General features: G+C 41.8%; 1 protein-coding gene across 2 annotated transcripts in view; it reads right to left on the bottom strand.

The window, feature by feature from the left end:
- Positions 1 to 2573: 2573 nt before the first annotated feature.
- mtfr2 (mitochondrial fission regulator 2) overlaps positions 2574 to 18471 on the bottom strand; it is an 18458-nt gene continuing 2560 nt past the window's right edge. Inside the window, exons 2-8 of one of the 2 annotated variants that reach the window (XM_085997540.1) lie at positions 13018 to 13162; positions 12408 to 12512; positions 7007 to 7125; positions 6182 to 6411; positions 4567 to 4897; positions 4295 to 4479; positions 2574 to 3431 (exon numbers count right to left, since the gene is read on the bottom strand). In XM_085997540.1, coding sequence (XP_085853666.1) covers positions 3337 to 3431; positions 4295 to 4479; positions 4567 to 4897; positions 6182 to 6411; positions 7007 to 7125; positions 12408 to 12512; positions 13018 to 13080 — 1128 coding nt within the window. In that variant the 5' untranslated portion in view covers positions 13081 to 13162 and the 3' untranslated portion in view covers positions 2574 to 3336. The remainder of the gene's footprint in view (positions 3432 to 4294; positions 4480 to 4566; positions 4898 to 6181; positions 6412 to 7006; positions 7126 to 12407; positions 12513 to 13017; positions 13163 to 18471) is intronic. The other variant, XM_085997539.1, reaches the window with a different exon arrangement.

Genomic DNA, 18471 nt, shown 5'->3' with positions numbered 1-18471 from the left:
GGGCGATGTTACAGAGGTGGAAGTAGACGTTCCTGGTGGAGATGATATGGGGTCAGAAGCTCAACTCAGGGTCAAATAGGATGCCATGGTTGTGAACGGTCTGGTTCAGCCTCAGACAGTGGCCAGAGAGAGGGATGGAGTCAGTGGCTAGGGAATGGAATTTATGGTGGGGACCAAAGACAATAGGCCAAATTTTGCTGTAGCACGACAACGGATGATGTCTGCTGTTAGTTAGATTTGCCCTTGCACGCTTAGGTTTTAAATTTTTTTTTGTGGCAAGTTGTTGAAAGAGTGAGCGGATAACGGCACAGTGAGGGAAACCAGGCATCGGGGAACTGAGTGGACAGGGCAAGCAACTGTGTATCTCCTTAACCAATCAGATTGAAAGATTGTAAAATTAACAGCACAAGAACCAAGAAGGAAATATAAATTAGAGTGGGTGAAGTCAATGACAAATCAAGTACAGAAAGAGAAATAAAGAGGGAAAGAGAGATTGGATTAAGATGGAGAGAAAAAAAGACAAAGGAAAATTTTAAAAAATTTAAATGTTACATTTTTAAAATCTCAATTTAGACAGTGGAGGTGTCGAAAGAATTGGCAGTGAGGTAGAGCTGGATGTTGTCAGCGTTCGGATGATGTCGTTAAGGGAGAGGATGTAGATGAGAAATAGGAGTGGGCCAAGGATAGAACCTTGGGGGACACCAGAGGTAACGATGGGGGAGCAGGAAGAGACGCTATAAGAATGGAACCAGGCGAGTGCAGTCCCACCCAGCTGGACGACGGTGGAGAAGCGTTGGAGAAGGATGGAGTGGTCAACCGTGTCAAAGGCTGCAGACAAGTCAAGAAGGACGAAGAGGTGTAGTTTACCTTTGTCACAGTCACAAAGGATGTCATTTGTGACTTTGATGAGAGCCGTTTCAGTGCTGTGGCGGGGCAGAAATCTGATTGGAGGGATTTAAACATGGAATTGCAGAAAATATGGGCACAGATTTGGGAGGCGACAACATATTCAAGAACTTTGGAGAGGAAAGGGAGGTTGGAGATGGGCGGTAGTTTGCAAGGACGAAGGGGTCAAGGGTTGGGTTTTTTTTTTGAGGAGAGGTGATGACAGCAGATTTGAGGGAGAGGAAGATAGTACCTGAGGAGAGAACCATTAACAATGCGAGCTAACATGGGAGCCGGAAAAGAAAGTTGGGTGGTCAGCAGTTTGGTGGGAATAGGGTCAAGGGAGCAGGAAGTGGGTCTCATGGATGAGATGAGCGCGGAGAGGTCATGAGGGGAGATCGGAGAGAAACTGGAGAAAGATGAGAGTTCAGGGCTAGGGCGGGGGAACCTTAGAGGAAGTTTGGCTCGGTGGGCTAGGGGAGGGAAGGGAAGTGGCAGAGGTAGCTGAACGGATAGTCTCAATTTTAGAGACAAAATCGTCCTTGAGCTCCTCACACTTGTCAGAGGTGAGGGTGAAGGAGGCAGGGAAGAGGGGATTAAGAAGACAGTTAGCAGTGGAGAAGAGAAGCCGGGGTTTATCTTTGCATTCCAGAATGATTCTGGAATAGTGAGCAATTTTGGCAGATGAAAGCAGGACCCGATGATGTTCTGAGGTCCAGCCAGATCTGGCGGTGAATGGCTAAACCAGTTGTCCGCCATATCCATTCAAGTCTGCGTCCTTTGGACTAAAAGGAGTCAAGATTAGGGTTGTACCAGGGGGAATGGCCAAGGTGAGAGAGAGTGATTGCTTGAATAGGGATGAGGGCATCAAGTGGTGAGGGTGTGGTTGATCGGTAGCTGCAGAAATGTCAGAACCTCTATTGTTCTTCCCTGTTGGTGAAATGCGAGTGGCCCACTCTGAGGGTGATCCTGGTTCGTGAGGGCAAGTTGGAGTCGAAGTGGAGAAGAACATCTGCTATCCCACTTACTGAACCCTTATGCAATTCCTCCATCAGCATGTTTAATGCCTTCAACTTTATGGTGATCTACACCCTATACTTATGGTGATCGAAACCCTGAACATTATTACTTCAAGGGTGGCGCCTTTGCCTTAAATCTTGCAAAAGATGCTGACATTAACCCAACCTACCATGCAGGTTTGAGGAGAGATAATATGGATAATATTTTGACAACATGGCTGATGCTGAAAATATCAAAAATATCAAGAGCAGAAAAACAAAATCTTGACTTTTTTTGCTGGATTACTATGACGAGAAAACGAAACACAATTGACAAAACTTTGAATGAGGCACTACCAGGGCACAGGTTACCTAATGGCTTGGGACAATTATATTGGGGGAGGGGCTGAATAACATCAGATGTTGTAGCCACAAAAGGATTGGAAACTGGAGCTCATGGCAGCCTCGTCTATACCCAAGGACCAGGGAGCTTAGTATCTTGGGGTTAGATTTACCCAGTTGACTCATAGCAGGAATGAGCTGAAGATTCTGTTGGTACTTACAGAAAGCACTGCATCTCTTTCACCTGTTGGAAGTCTACCCAAATGCATCTTATCCAGGATAAATAAAATAATCTACTGGGTGTCCTGATCAGCTTTGGGACCTTGTGAATGTAATCTACCGTAGCTATTTAAATTTTTTTTTTTTTTTTTTTTTTTTTTTTTTTTTTTTTTTTTTTTTAAGTACCCTGTCCCTCCAAACGGAATACTAAAATTAAAAGCTAAAATATGTGTATTATTATCAAATGGATTCCCAAGAAACCTTCCAAGAATTACTAAAGGTAACTGATTTCTTCCCACCTCCAAAAAATGCAGCTGACAAGTGATGCAAAATATTTTAAATGCATTAAACATCCAAGTGCAATAGGTGGTGGATAGCATTTATATACAATTTTTTTTTTTTTTTTTTTTTTTTTTTTAAAAACAGTGAACAGCAAGAGAAATTTTCATTACAGTTTGTCTGATGAACTACATTTTTCCATGACTTTGTCTTGTTTAACTGTAAACAGGATTGAAGCTCTAATCTCCAATCTTTTCAGAATTTGCAAGCACAATCCCAAGCTTAAACAAATACATTAAAAAGAATATTCGGTACCAGCAAAGCATTAGCTCAAACTTACCAGGACTATAGCTTTAGCATTTTAACAATTTGCTATTTTGAAAGAAATGTAAACCCTTTAAAAAGTTAGTGTAGTTTCATGAATAGCAGAAAACCTAAAAAAAATCATTTAAAATGTATAATGCCTTGAGTTAGCCATCTTCTATAAAAGTAATTTATCTTCAATGCATAACTCCCAAATGGGAATTACTGTAAACAAGCATTTCTGCTCTGCTCTTACTTATGTCCATTTTACTTGCACTATTGCCCAATTCTTTTCCAGAGCACACGACAGTTAAGAACAGTTGCCAATATTTACATTTGCTGGTTGTAATATTTTACCAGTCTTCAAAATATTTGGTTTTTCATGTTTCAGGAAGTGTTGCCAGACTGGAGAGGAAAGAGGGAAAAAAAGTCACAAAACAAAAATGTTGAGACAATGATTTTGGTATACTTAACTGCAAATGCAATATTCTTACAACCAGTCTGCCTGCAGCATAAAGTTAACAATGTCTATTCCAAATGGATACTCTTAGATTACCCTCGTGTTGCAGATGGTATATGTGGGTAACCTCTCCAGTGTGACTACCTCAGTGTTCTAACAGTGCAATTTATTTCATTGTACCATTGTACTTTCCAAAGGAAGTTGAAGGTTTGAGGATTCAACTCAAACCAGGAAATAAAAATGGAGAAAAAGTACACAGTAAAACATCATTCTACATTGTTTACTTGTACTATCTTCGAGTTAACACAAATACAATTCAGCAATTGAAAAAGACAGGCATACAAAATGTACAAACCCTCAACTTCATAAGATGAGTATTAGTTTCTAGGAAAGGTGAATCACATTTTAGACCATCCCTAAGTAATTCACTACACTCATGTAAATGAGCCCAGCCTATAAATAACATTAAATCGTGGTGACTTAAACAAAGATTTTAACATTTATTAATAAATACACCAATACCATCCATTACATATTGGGCGTCAGGCCCTATGCAAATGCAAATAAGAGGCCCCTTCTCCAAGGTTGGTTTGCCCTGAAGCAGCCAGCGCCTCCTATTAAATTTTTATTGGGACCACAAACAGAAAAAATAATTTAGCCATCAAAAGATCCAAAGTGAAATCTATTGATGAGCCATATTGCAAAACTCGTATTACTATCAAGAGAACTTCAACAGAATCTTGCAATATCGTTTATAATGATCTCAACAACCATGCTAGGAATGGTACATTGTTTCACATAAATCAACATACCCTTGAAGTCTTTGGACTTGATACAGGAGAGAACTCAAAGGACTCATTTTCTTTATCAGAAGAATCATTGATGTATCTGTGTGCAAACTTGCGTTTTAAAGCATCAGCAATAAGTGCTGCTGGATCAGAAACGGGTGCTTTTATTGCTGGTTTCTTCCCTATGGGTGTTCCTCCAGGTGACCTTTGAAAATAAGATAATAAGCTATTAAACAATGCAAAATCCCCAAAAAGTGTTCTAGTCCCTTATGTTTAAAAAAGAAAAATTTACCTCTCTACTACTCTTAATTTGACATTCTGCATGTCCTTTAAGACATCCATCATGCTGAAGGGCTTTGAGAATTTTTCAGTTAGTTTTGGTTTGATGGTCACATGACTAGAATTTCTTTTCATAGCTTGGCACTCTCTGATGAGATCTTTAGCTGATACAGCACTGTTCTCAGTAGTTGACATTGGTGGAGGTGGAGGTGGTGGTGGAGCAGGAGCAGTCATTGATGGATCGCTCAAAGCAGCAAGTGGTGTGGATGTTGATTGTGGAGGAGGAATGGAGGCAACAGGAGTAGCAGGAATGGGAAAGCCATTTGATCCCAATTGAGTTAAACCTAGAAGCAGTAACAAAAATTATTTTAAAGAGCTAATGTTTAATATTGAAATATAATTCATAATGAAAATATATACATTTGATGAGATTATTGAGATCAATTAGATACTAAAACAATGAAAACTAAATATAAAACGTGCATAGTAGATACAAAAGCAAAATACTGCAGATGCTAGAAATCTGAAATTCGGCTTTGTACAATCATACCTTTTGTCATTTAATCCCTCCTGCCTTCCACCCTATCACAGACCTTCCCTTTTGTTGCTTAAAACCTGCTATATTTCTAACCTTTTCCAATTCTGATGAAAGGTCATCAGCCTGAAATGTTAACTCTGCTTCTCTTCACAGATGCTGCCTGACCTGCTGAGTATGTCAATGATAGCAAGGTGTAGAGATTTCTGAACTACAATGACTGGATCCAAATTTTGTGTTCCTTACTGAGATTGATGGGATACACATCAGCCATTTCCTATTTCTCCATGTGCTCAAAAATGAAAAAACAGGAAAATGTGTGTTTTTCTCAACCTGTTAACTAAATTGCTGGAATGTGCAGCTTTGAAACATGGCATTTCTGAAAATGCAATTTTCATAATGGGTTTTTAGTTAAAATAGGCATTTCACAAAGAGATAGATTAGAATGTTCAGCCCATTCCAGTTCATCCATTCAGAAGCTACAATCCCTCTTATTACAGCATTCAGCTATTTAAATGGTTCCAGCTTTTCCTCTTCCATTTCCGTAAAGTTCATTCCACATGTTGATCACTCATTGGGTGAAGAAGTTCCAGACATCCATCTTAAATTTGCTTTCTATTAATTTGGACCTGTACCCTTTTCTTATGGTCACATTTGAATTTGAAGTGGTGCTCCAGAATTACCTTTTGTACAACATTTACTACTTTACGCACTTCTGTGAGCTCTCCTCTTGGTCATCACCTTTCAAGGTTGTAAAGCCCAAGTTTCTTCAATCTGTCCTCATAATGACACTAGAGATTAGTCTGGTTATTCTTCTCTGTGCCATCTTCAAGACCTGAGTGTCTCTTGTGTCCCATTAACCAGAACTAAACATAGTATTCAAGGTGCAGTCTGACCAAAGCATATCACTTAAAAAGGTCTTTCACATTTCATCTATTACATACATTAAAAAAAAAATTGGATTGCTTTTGCTGCTATACACAATCTAACTTTGTATAGTCTCTTTACCTCTAAAGCTCATTTTAGTTATCGACAACAAAAAATCTTTTGAGTGCTGGTCAACAGATAAATAACAATCATCTACTGAACTTACTGGGAGTACCCGGTCTTTGATCCTGCATTGTAATAATCATAGCAATTTGTGACCTCAGAAGAGACAACTCATCTTCAAGTTGAGAGATTTTATTCAAGGCATTTTCATTTGATGCACCAAGGTTCCAAGTATTATTCTTGCTTTTTAAATGATTTACAGAAGCAGTTGGCCTGCAATGTTCTTGCATCGGGCCAATCATCTGTTCAACTTTGACAGAGCGCACTTCATTTCTTGGGAAAAAAATGCAAACAATTCAATCTCAACATTGCACAAAACAAAATCAGATTTTTAAAATTTTCGTTCCCAATTTTATCTTGGACAGAATACTCCAACTATGAACTACTCCATTGCCTCTTAATACCATTCTGCAGTAAGCTATACCCTGTTAACACACTTTACTATAAGGATTACTGATTATGTTGCTGTTTCTGATGATATTGCTTGTGCAGCTTTTAAAATAACTATTGCACCAAATCAAAAACAGGTAAGAATTTTATGTTCACCCCAGTTGTGTGTAATTGGACCACACTTAATGCTGTAGGTGGAGCTGAGCCATATTTCGGAATGGTGCTGTTTATTTTAAAAGCGTGCTTTGCAATGGCACAGAATTCAATTTTTTATTTTTTTTTAAAATTGTCTAATATATGGATTTCCACAGGTAAAAATAAATTCTACAAATCCACAAAAAACTGCCAACACATTTTTAACCCTAATGAGTGACCACATATAGCTAATTGTTTGATCATTAACCTCTCAAATGAAAACTACAGAAAGAAAAAAAAACAGCACAATGTGTGAATGTACCTACAATACTAAAGCTCATACCTAAATCGAGTGAAAATTTCACCTTCGTCATCAGCAATCCATGGTACATCAGCCAGAGATGGAACCATAGGTTTATGGCTATATGTACATGAGTCAGGCACACGTAGCCCTGCTAAAAGCTATAAAAAGACAAAAAGTCACATTTACAACACCAAATGAATCAATGTATAAACATTTATTTACAAATAAGATGCACAAAGGTAACTAGAAATAGATTTCAAAACAGGTCAGTGAGTAACAAATACGCACACAGTAACTGGAACCAAATTACAGCGGGTTTGATATAAACAAAGCTTTGAAGTTAGACACTGATCTGTAAAAGCTCACTTCCGGGTGAGCTGTGTGGAGAGGTTTTCAGTCTCTGGTCTATAACTCAGTCAACTGCAAAGGACATTATTTTCTTGTTACCTATTCACAGAAATCACAGAAACCCCACAGTGCAGATAGAGGCCATTTCGGCCCATCGAGCCTGCACCGACACACATCCCACCCGATCCCCGTAACCCCTACACCAACGCATATCCCACCCTATCCCCATAACCCCACGTATTTAATCCCACTAACACTAAGGGTCAATTTATCATAGCCAATCAACCTAACCTGCACATCTTTGGACTGTGGGAGGAAACCGGAGCACCCGGAGGAAACCCACGCAAACACGGGGAGAATGTGCAAACTCCACACAGACAGTCGCCTGAGGCCGGATTCGAACCCGGGTCCCTGGAGCTGTGAGGCAACAGTGCTAACCACTATGCCACCGTGCTGCCCTGATGCAGTTGTAGATGCAGTTTTCAAGGAAAACTACTGGTGATGATTTCAAAGTAATTAGTTCAAAAATTGTAAACCACAGAAAAAAAATGTAAAGGTTTATGATGGTAACAAAGTGTTTTTTTAATAGAAGGGTATTCACTCCAAATCAAAGCCCCCCCACACTTATCTTTTAGACCCTGCACATTTACTACCAAAAGATGGGTAAACCTTCAATCACTGCTTTGTCTTTATCTTTGAGTAGCAAGTGCCCAGTAGAGTGTGGAATTTAGTCTCAGCAGGAATTCAGCTCGAGATGCAATTGGCCTCAAACTCTGAGGGGTTAAATGCTTAAATCACCAAGTTGTTGCGTTTGTTTCAATTAATTTATTTAGAGGAAGCAGCTTAACATGGTGCAGCAGAGGAGGGAATGCTCTTCTCGATCTTCCTTGCTACAATGCTCCATCTCACCCTCAGTAAGCTCCCCACTGGAGTGGAGCTAATTTACAGAACAAACGGGAAACCGTTCAACCTCCGTCGCCTCCAGTCCAGATCCAAGGTCGTCCCATCCTCTGTCGTCGAATTACAGTATGCAGACGATGCTTGCATCTGCGCTCACTCGGAGATCGAACTCCAAACCATCATCAACATCTTCACCGAAGCGTACGAGGCCTTACACTAAACATCCGTAAGACAAAGATCCTCTACCAACCTGCCCCCACCACACAGTACTGCCCCCGATTATCAAAATCCACGACAAGACCTTGGACAACGTGGACCACTTTCCATACCTCGGGAGCCTACTGTCAACAAGGGCAGACGTCGACGACAAAGTCCAACACCGCCTTCAGTGTGCCAGTGCAGCCTTCGGTTGCCTGAGGAAGAGAGTGTTTGAAGACCAGGACCTCAAACCCGGCACTAAGCTCATGGTCTACAGAGCAGCTGTGATACCCACCCTGCTGTATGCCTCAGAGACATGGACCATGTACAGCAGGCACCTCAAAGCACTGGAGAGGTACCACCAATGCTGCCTCCGCAAGATCCTGCAAATCCATTGGCAGGATAGGCGCACCAACATCAGTGTTCTTGCTCAGGCCAACATCCCTAGCATCGAAGCTTTGACCACACTCAATCAGCTCCGATGGACGGGTCACATTGTCCGCATGCCCGATATGAGGCTCCCAAAACAAGCGCTCTACTCGGAGCTCCGGCATGGCAAGAGAGCCCCAGGTGGGCAGAGAAAACGCTTCAAAGACACCCTCAAAGCCTCCTTGAAAAAGTGTAACATCCCCATCGACACCTGGGAATCCCTGGCCCAAGACCACACAAAGTGGAGGAGAAGCATCCGGGAAGGCACCGAACACCTCGAGTCTCTTCGCCGGGAGCAAGCGGAAGCCATGCGCAAACAGCGAAAGGAGCACACGTCATCCCAAGCACCCCACCCACCCGCCCCTTCAACCACCGTCTGCCCCACCTGTGAGAGAGTCTGTAGGTCCCGCACTGGACTCATCAGTCACCTGCGAACTCATTTTTAATGTGGAAGCAAGTCATCCTTGGTTCCGAGGGACTGCCTAAGAAGAAGTTGCGTCCCAGTTACCGGGAAACCAGTGCATAGGATTTTGAAGAGGATAGGGGGTGGGGGAGTGGGAACAACCAGAAATCATAGTACATGTTGGATTCAATGGCACAGGAAGGAATAAAGTTGAGGTTCTGCAAAGGGAGTTTCAGGAATTAGTAGATAGATTGAAGAGCAGGACCCCAAGAGTTGCAATGTCAGAAATACTCCTGGTGACCAATGGCTGGTTCTAATGTCCGCACTAGGAGAGTAACTAGTGCTGTGGAGGAGGGTTTAAAATAATGTGGCAATGGGGAAGTAAAATAACAAGATGAGGAAAAAAGAAAGCAAAAGGGACAAGAGATGTAGGAAATGCAAAAAAGAAAAGCAGGAAAGTAATAAAGCACACAAGAAAGTGGAGCGATTAAAAGGGTAAGATTGCTAAGCAGCAAGAGGTAGGTTGGAGTTTAATGTAAATAAATGCACAATAAAATTGATGATCTAGAGACACAAATTGCTTTGGGCGGTACGATTAAAATAACATTAACAAAGACATAGCTTAGATTTGGGCAAGACAGCTAAATATTCCTGGTTACAGAATATTCAGGAGGGATAAAGTAGGGAAAAAAGGGTGGCAATATTAATCAGATTCCATTAAAACACTAGAACGCAAGGATATTATATGGGATGGTGCAAAATCTAAATCTATTTCATTAGAGTTACTCATTAGAAGTTTATTATAGACCTATGTAGATGTATTAGAGAAAGATGCAGAAATAACAGGACCATAATAATGGTTGACTTTAATTATCAAAAGATAATGACAAGGGTACAAGTGGCAAAGAATTGGAAAGGTTTCTACAATGTGTCTAGGATTGTTTTCTAGATCACAATGTTTTTAGTCCAACAAGAAATGAGACTGTAAAGTGTAACACTGCAGATCAGAGAATTATAGAATGATACAGCACAGAGGGAATGAATTGGAGACAGGGGGAGACCAATGTTCCCTGTAAGCTGCACTTTGTTCTGTGTGGCCTGTATTTTTCAATGTGCGGTCCCTTCAAATTTCTGCACATGCACGGTATTTCCAGTGTAAAAGCTTGAGAGGGGCCTACGCGGGACCTTGCAGATTACTGTGTGGCCGCACATGCACGTAGCTTAGAAGGAACATTGGGTGAGACTTACAGCAAACCGAGTTTATTTAATATAAGCAGTCTATTTAAACAGTCTCTACACTCAGCAAACAAGTGTCTATACAAACTACAACAAACAGAACTCATGATTGAAAGTCTCCCGATAAAAGCAGGATTATTTTTCCAGAAAAATGCAGTGAGTGGAGAATAGTTACAGAATACAAATTATGTGCTTAAAATCAATCCCAAATCAATCAAAATCAATTACCAAATCATCTCCATTTTGTCACTATATGCAGCCTAATTTCAATGGCAAAGTCGCATCCCGATTAAGTCATTGGCTCAATCACAGGTTCGACTAGCAGCAGCAAGTATCCTGGTCACAGGAGGCCAAGCCCAGGTGGCAGCCTCCTGCTGCAAGAATCCCTGTTCCCGCTCGCAAGCCAAGCAGGTGATTCCTGTCAGGTTCGGGTAGGAGTCCGATCCTGAATATGGAAATGATGCCCTGGAGTTAAAATCTCTCTGGGCCACAGCATGCGAGTTTGTCACTCGCACCAGCCCCTCTATGATGTCCCAAGTTAAAATCAAGGCCATTGTCTCAGTTTCGGGTGCCCTACTTTAATGAGGATGTCAACACCATGGAAAAGATACAGAAGAGATTTACTAGGATGCTACCAGGAATTAGATGGTTTATATACAAGAGACACTCGGGAAACTGGAGCCCTTATTACTAGAACACAGAAGGTTATGAGGAGATTTGATCGAGATGTTCTAAATTCTGAGGGGTTTTGATAAGGTAAAATCGGGAAGAACTATTTCCATTAGTCAGTGAGTTATTAACCAGGGGGCATAAATTGAAAATCATTACAAAAAGAACAAAATAAAAGGTTAGAGAATTTTAAACATTATTTTCAGAGTTGCAAGGACATGGAATGCCCTAACAGTGGAAGCAGAATCCATAATAACTTTTAAAAGGGCATGGATAAATATTTAAATAAGAAAATGTTTTAAACGGCATGTAGATAGCTGGCAGAGGATTAATGGGCCAAATGGCCTATTCCTGTGCTGTAAAATATTATGATTCTAGGTGTACAATAATCCAGCAAATATATATCCATGTGATTTTTCTGACTCAAGATATTGGCCTTGTTCTTCGCCCAGCATGGAATGGACCAGGAATGCCCAAAAGTAGTCAGTTTTGAACTTTCCAGGTTTTGAACTTTTTAAAACAACCAGTAAGTATACATTTAAAACAATGATTTTCAAAAAATATAACTTTTTTTTTTACTGACCACAAACTGCACACTCTACATTGTAAAATCTTGCTTTATTCAGGATTTTTTTGTAATTACAAATTAAAAAGTTACATAAATCATTGAGAATCAAATAATCACAACATCCGAGAAACTCAAATAAGGTGGCATCTCATTGGGGACATGAAATGTAGTCAAACAAAGCTACATCATTCTACACATTTTGTCATTTGCATCTATAAAAGGTCTTCAAACTAAGATTCTGATTTTTTTTCATACTTACCCATTTGAAGTTATTATCGGCTCCCTGTTTAAGATGCCATGTACCAATTATTGACCATTCACGCCCTCGCCCTCTGCACATTTTGAGCTGCCTGGAGCAATTCAGTTCAACTCCTCACCCAGGCAGCAGAGAGAGGCAAATGAAGTGACATACCTTATATGATGATATGTAGGGGAGGGAAGAGTGGTAGAAGACAATATACTACAGACCACAATTGATACTGCTGAAAGTTTCTCACAGACCCATGTCTCAAGTTTCAAAATAATTATGAGACATTGGAAGGCTGAGAAATTGGCAGATTTGTCAACTTTTGGATACAAGAAAAACTTAAAATAAGTTTGAAATCTGAGAATTTATCAGTTAAATCTGACACAAAGAGCTTTAAATATAGACAATTTTCATCCAAAACATTAACTTCATTTTCTCTGACCTGAAAGCAGACTCTGGGCCAATGATTTAATGGAAGATTTGATCCTATCCTTCGAACAATACTACGAGATTGTCCGTATGGTTTGCTTTGCCATAGTGGTATGAGCTGTATAAATAAACACACATATTGGCGTGCATAGTTGTACAACATTTTTGTTTTAACAGCAACATGTAAAAAGTCCTGCAAATTTCAACAACAATGAAATTTCAAGAACAAAGATCTTTCCTTTTAGCAAAAAAGTATTTTTCTTCAAACTGCCCATTTTAAAATTGTTATAATATGATGCTATTTTAAAGATAGATTTATAACTGGGCACTACAAAGCAATATACATTCAGACTTAAAGTAGAACTGACTTGATCGCTCCTTTTAACATTTCTTTACATTGACAGCACCAACATCTATTTCTTTCATCCATGTCTAATAATATCAGTCCACTATACTGTTCTGTGGACACAGTACTGAATTTTAGATGTGCAGCTTTAGCGGGAAGCTGTGTATCTCGTACTATACAACATAAAGGAACGGGAGGAAAATTGCAACTGTTTTAACAAGGGTTGAAAAATAACATTGTCCAATCAACAGATAGCACAAGAACTTTGTGAACTTACCAAGTCAGATGGTATTCCAAAATACTCTAGCAGCTCACAAATAAAATTTAGCAGGCGAGACATCAGATGATTTAGAGTAGTCACCACAGCACAAGAACATTGCTCTGTTCACATTTAATCATAAAGACCGATTTAGCATAAAATTCTATGAAGGAGGGGAAAAAAAGTAATTTATACACAGAATTTCAGGTGACAACAAAATTGCACGTCAACTGTGGCATTAATTTCCTGATTTTGAAAGTCTCATGCTAATATTTGGAAGAGTTAATTTCCAAATTTGCCTTTTGAAGAGTTTTAAACCCTGACTAAACATTTTTGACCATCACTTAAGTCACACTCAAATTTCTCTTGAAACGTGCAGATCTGAGACCAAAGAACTAGCAAGCACCATTCATCACATTATAACCGAATTCTGATCTTCACACTAATCAAATAAAAACACAAATACTGTACATCATTATTTTTGTACATATTCATACACAATGAGATGCTACATGTCATAAAATGCCACCTGGCAAGACTTATACACCAGCAAGTGTATAACTTAAAAGAGGAAGGGTAATCGGAGGGTCACACAACAACAACAAGTATTTATATAGCACCTTTAATGTAGTAAAACGTCCCAAGGTGCTTCACAGGAGTATTACAAGACAAAAAATGCCACCAAGCCACATAAGGAGAAATTAGGGCAGAAAGAGGAAGGTTCTAAAGAGCCTTAAAGGAGGAAAGAGAAGTAGAGGGGCAGAGAGGTTTAGGCAGGGAATTCCAGAGCTTAGGGCCTAGGCAACAGAAGGCACGGCCACCAATGGTTGAGCGATTCTAATCAGGGATTCTCAAGAGGGCAGAATTTGAGGAGCGCATATATCCCGGGGCTTTGTGGGGCTGAAGGAGATTACAGATAGGGAGGGGCGTGGCCATGAAGGGATTTGAAAACAAGGATGAGAATTTTGAAATCGAGACGTTGCTTAACCGGGAGCCAGTGTAGGTCAGCGAGCACAGAGATGATGGGTGAACGGGACTTAGTGCGAGTTAGGACACAGGCAGCCGAGTTCTGGATGACCTCAAGTTTACATAGGGTAGAACGTGGGAGGACAGCCAGGAGTGCGTTGGAATAGTCAAGTCTAGAGGTAACAAAGGCATGGATGAGGGTTTCAGCAGTGGATGAGCTAAGGCAAGGGTAGAGACAGGCGATGTTCCAGAGGTGGAAATAGGCGGGCTTAGTTATGCCGCGGATATGTGATTGGAAGCTTATTTCAGGGTCAAATATGGCACCAAGGTTGCGAACAGTGTGTTTCAGCCTTAGACAGATGTTAGGGAGAGAGATGGAGTCAGTGGCCAGGGAACGGAGTTTGTGGCAGGGACTGAAAACAATAGGTTTGGTCTTCCCAATATTTAATTGGAGAAAATTTCTGCTCATCCAAAATTGGATGTTGGACAAGCAGTCTGACAATTTAGAGACCGTGGAGGGGTCGAGAGAAATGGTGGTGAAGTAGAACTGGGTGTCGTCAGCGTACATGTGGAAACTGACACTGTGTTTTCGGATGATATCGCCAAGGGGCAGCATGTAGATGAGAAATAGGAGGGGGGCCAAGGATAGATCCTTGGGGGACACCAGATGTAATGATGCGAGAGCGGGAGGAGAAGCCATTGCAACTGATTCTCTGGCTACGATTAGATAGATAATGGAATCAGGCGAGTGTAGTCCCACCCAGCTGGACAACGGTGGAGAGGCATTGGAACATAGAAACATAGAGTAACATAGAAGATAGGAGGAGTAGGCCATTCGGCCCCTCGAGCCTGCTCCGCCATTCAATGAGATCATGGCTGATCATCCAAATTCAGTACCCTGTCCCTGCCTTCTCCCCATATCCCTTGATCCCTTTAGCCTTAAGGAATATATCTAACTCCTTCTTGAATATATTTAATGAATTGGCCTCCACTGCCTTCTGTGGTAGAGAATTCCACAGGTTCACCACTCTCTGGGTGAAGAAATTCCTCCTCATTTCTGTCCTAAATGGCTTACCCCTTATCCTTAGACTGTGACCCCTGGTTCTGGACTCCACCGCCATCGGGAACATCCTTCCTGCATCTAGTCTGTCTAGTCCTGTTAGAATTTTATAAGTTTCAATGAGATCCCCTCTCATTCTTCTAAACTCCAGCGAGTATAAGCCCAACCGACCCAATCTCTCCTCATACGTCATTCCTGCCATCCCAGGTATCAGTCTAGTGAATCTTCACTGCACTCCCTCCATGGCAAGAACATCCTTCCTCAGATAAGGCAACCAAAACTGCACACAATACTCAAGATGTGGTCTCACCAAGGCCCTGTACAACTGTAGCAAGACATCCTTGTTCCTGTACTCGAATCCTCTCGCTACGAAGGCCAACATACCATTTACCTTCTTAACCGCCTGCTGCACCTGCATGCTTACCTTCAGTGACTGGTGCACAAGGACACCCAGGTCTCATTGCACTTCCCCTTCTCCCAATCTATTGCCGTTCAGATAATAATCTGCCTTCCTGTTTTTGCCACCAAAGTGGATAACCTCGCATTTATCCACATTATGCTGCATCTGCCATACACCTGCCCAATCACCCAACCTGACAAATCATACTGGAGTTTCTCAGCATCCTCCTCACAGCACACACGCCCACCCAGCTTTGTGTCGTCTGCAAACTTGGAGATATTACATCTAGTTCCCTCGTCTAGATCATTGAGGAGGATGGCGTGGTCAACCGTGTCAAAGGCTGCAGACAAGTCAAGAAGGACGAGGAGGGATAGTTTACCTTTGTCAGTCACAAAGGATATCATTTGTGATTCTGATGAGAGCTATTTCGGTACTGTGGCAGGAGCAGAAACCTGAATTGGAGGGATTCAAACATGGAGTTGCGGGAAAGATGGGCACGGATTTGGGAGGCGACAGCATGTTCAAGGACTTTGGAGAGGAAAGGGAGGTTGGAGATAGGGAGGTAGTTTGCAAGGATGAAGGGGGTCAAGGGTTGTTATTTTGAGGAGAGGGGTGATGATAGCAGATTTGAGGGAGAGGGGGACAGTGCCAGAGGAGAGAACCATTAACAATGTTAGCTAACATGAGAGCCAGAAAAGGAAATTGGGTGGTCAGTGTTTGGTGGGAATAGGGTCGAGGGAGCAGGAAGTGGGTTTCATGGAGAAGATGAGAGCAGAGAGGTCGTGAGGGGAGATCGGAGAGAAACTGGAAAAAGATGAGAGTTCAGGGCTAGGGCAGGGGGGGAACCTTAGAGGAAGTTTGGCCCAGTGGGCTAGGGGAAGGAAGGGAAGTGGCAAAGGCAACTGAACAGATGGTCTCAATCTTAGAGACAAAGTCCATGAGCTCCTCACACTTGTCAGAGGTGGAGGAGACAGGGGAGAGAGGTTTAAGAAGACGGTTAACAGTAGAGAATAGAAGCCGGGATTCTGGAAGTGAGCAATCTTGGCAGACGAGAGCAGGACCCGATAATGCTTTATGTGGTCCAGCCAGATCTGGCGGTGAATGGCTAAACTAGTTGTCCACCATATCCGTTCAAGTCTGTGTCCCTTGGACTTAAGGGAGCAGAGATGAGGGCCGTACCGGGGGAACAGCCAGGGTGAGAGTAATTGCTTTAATTGGGACTAGGGCATCAAAAGTGGTGGTGAGGGTGCAGTTGAGCAGATTGGCAGCTGCAGAAATGTCATGGTGAATGGAGGGCTGGACAGTTGGGATTTCATAAGTGCAGTTGTAAGAGAGTTTTTGCCACACTTTGTATTCAAAGTACTGTAATCCCCCATTTTATAGAAGGAAATAATGGAATTTTTAAACTTTTTATTTTAAACATGTTAATTATATCACTGTCATGAAGACCCTGAATCAGGTCTCCCCTTGCTGTTTGGCTGTTCAGTGACAACAATGACAGGATCATCCTGGACAACCCTATTGCAAACAGCAGGGAGTACAACTTCAAACCAGCCTGACAGCCACTTTGGAGATGCTCTTCAATCTTTGTTCCTCAAGATGAAATTAAAATGAAAACTCTTTACTTTGCCTATTTAACATTTAACTGCATTTAATAAATCATACTAGTGGATCTCCATTGCACATGGCAAATTGGGCCATATCGTCACTCTCACCCATCTCTGTTGTCTTTGTGTTGCTGTTTCTCTCCGTCTCTCCTCTTCTGCCTCTCATTTTTTCCCCGTTTCTCTCTTCCCAAACTATTTGCTTCACTATCCATCAACTTCTGCTTCCCTCTCTTTTTCTTCCTTCTTTTCAGGCGGAAGATGGTAAGTGGAGCGGCATAGTGTAACAGGGAAAGGAGCCGCTGAGGGCTGCAAGCAGCAATTGAGGTGCAGGTTGTGGGAAAATGTAGCCTGCAGCCCTCAATAGCTCCTTTTTCATCTCCTCCCCATCACTTGGCTTTCCACCATGCCCTCACTTACATCACATTTCTTACCCCTTCGCCTTGTCACTACCCCCTTCCATTCCTATCAGCCACTCTCTCGCATCACTAAAAGAAAAGACTTGCATTAATATAGCGCCTTTCATGACCTCAGGATGTCCCAAAGCACTTTACAGCCAATTACTTTTGAAGTGTAGTCACTGTTGTAATGTAGGAAACAGGGCAAGCAATTTGTGCACAGCAAACTTCCACAAATAACAATGTGATAATGACCAGATAATTTTTTTTACTGATGTTGATTGAGGGATAAATGTCAGCCAAGACAGGGTGAACGCCCCTGCTCCTCTTCGAAATAGTGTCATGGAATCTTTTAAATCCACCTTAGATCAGGCCTTGGTTTAACGTCTCATGCAAAAGATGGCACCTCGGATGATGCAGCTCTCCCTCAGTACTGAACCAGAGGGTCGGCCTAGATTTTGTGCTCAAGTCTCTGGAGTGGGACTTGAACCCAGAACCTTCTGAATTTGAGGCAAGAGTGCTACCAACTGAACCACAGCTGACAGTTTACATTAGTTGAGAGGGATCAACATCATGGGGCTATAGAGAAGGAGTTGTGAAATTCACACCCAGGGTTAATGGTTGTGACAGAAACAATGTCAACGTTCAAGATTAGATTCGATAGGTGGATGAAAGAATAGGGGAAGAAGGGTTATAGGAACAGGTCGGGTAAATGTGATTAAGACTATTTGCTCAGGGAGGGTAATTCTGAAAAGGATTGGTTGGGTTAATGACCCTTCACATTCCGTGTGTAAATCAGGAAGTAGCATTTCGGAAACATTAAGCTCGAAGCCTTAAGACTGCAGCGTAAAAACAAACTTATCAATAGTATCACAGAAACGGCAAGTGACGTTATCGGCACGTGCCGCAGTTCGGCAGAGTCTGGCAGACACCAGCCCCACTCCCTTCCTTTGGCACTCCCCCCCCGCTCCCTACCCTCTCCCACTCCCATTCCCCTCTCTCCCCACACACTCTCCTCCCCCTCCCCTCTCTCTAATCCCCCTC

The sequence above is a fragment of the Somniosus microcephalus genome, chromosome 9, assembly GCF_052327205.1.
Source record: "Somniosus microcephalus isolate GS21.2 chromosome 9, FLI_Smic_1.0, whole genome shotgun sequence".
In the NCBI taxonomy this organism is placed as follows: domain Eukaryota; kingdom Metazoa; phylum Chordata; class Chondrichthyes; order Squaliformes; family Somniosidae; genus Somniosus; species Somniosus microcephalus.
The sequence above is the reverse complement of the archived record's forward strand: the minus strand, read 5'-3'. Positions and strand labels throughout refer to the sequence as shown.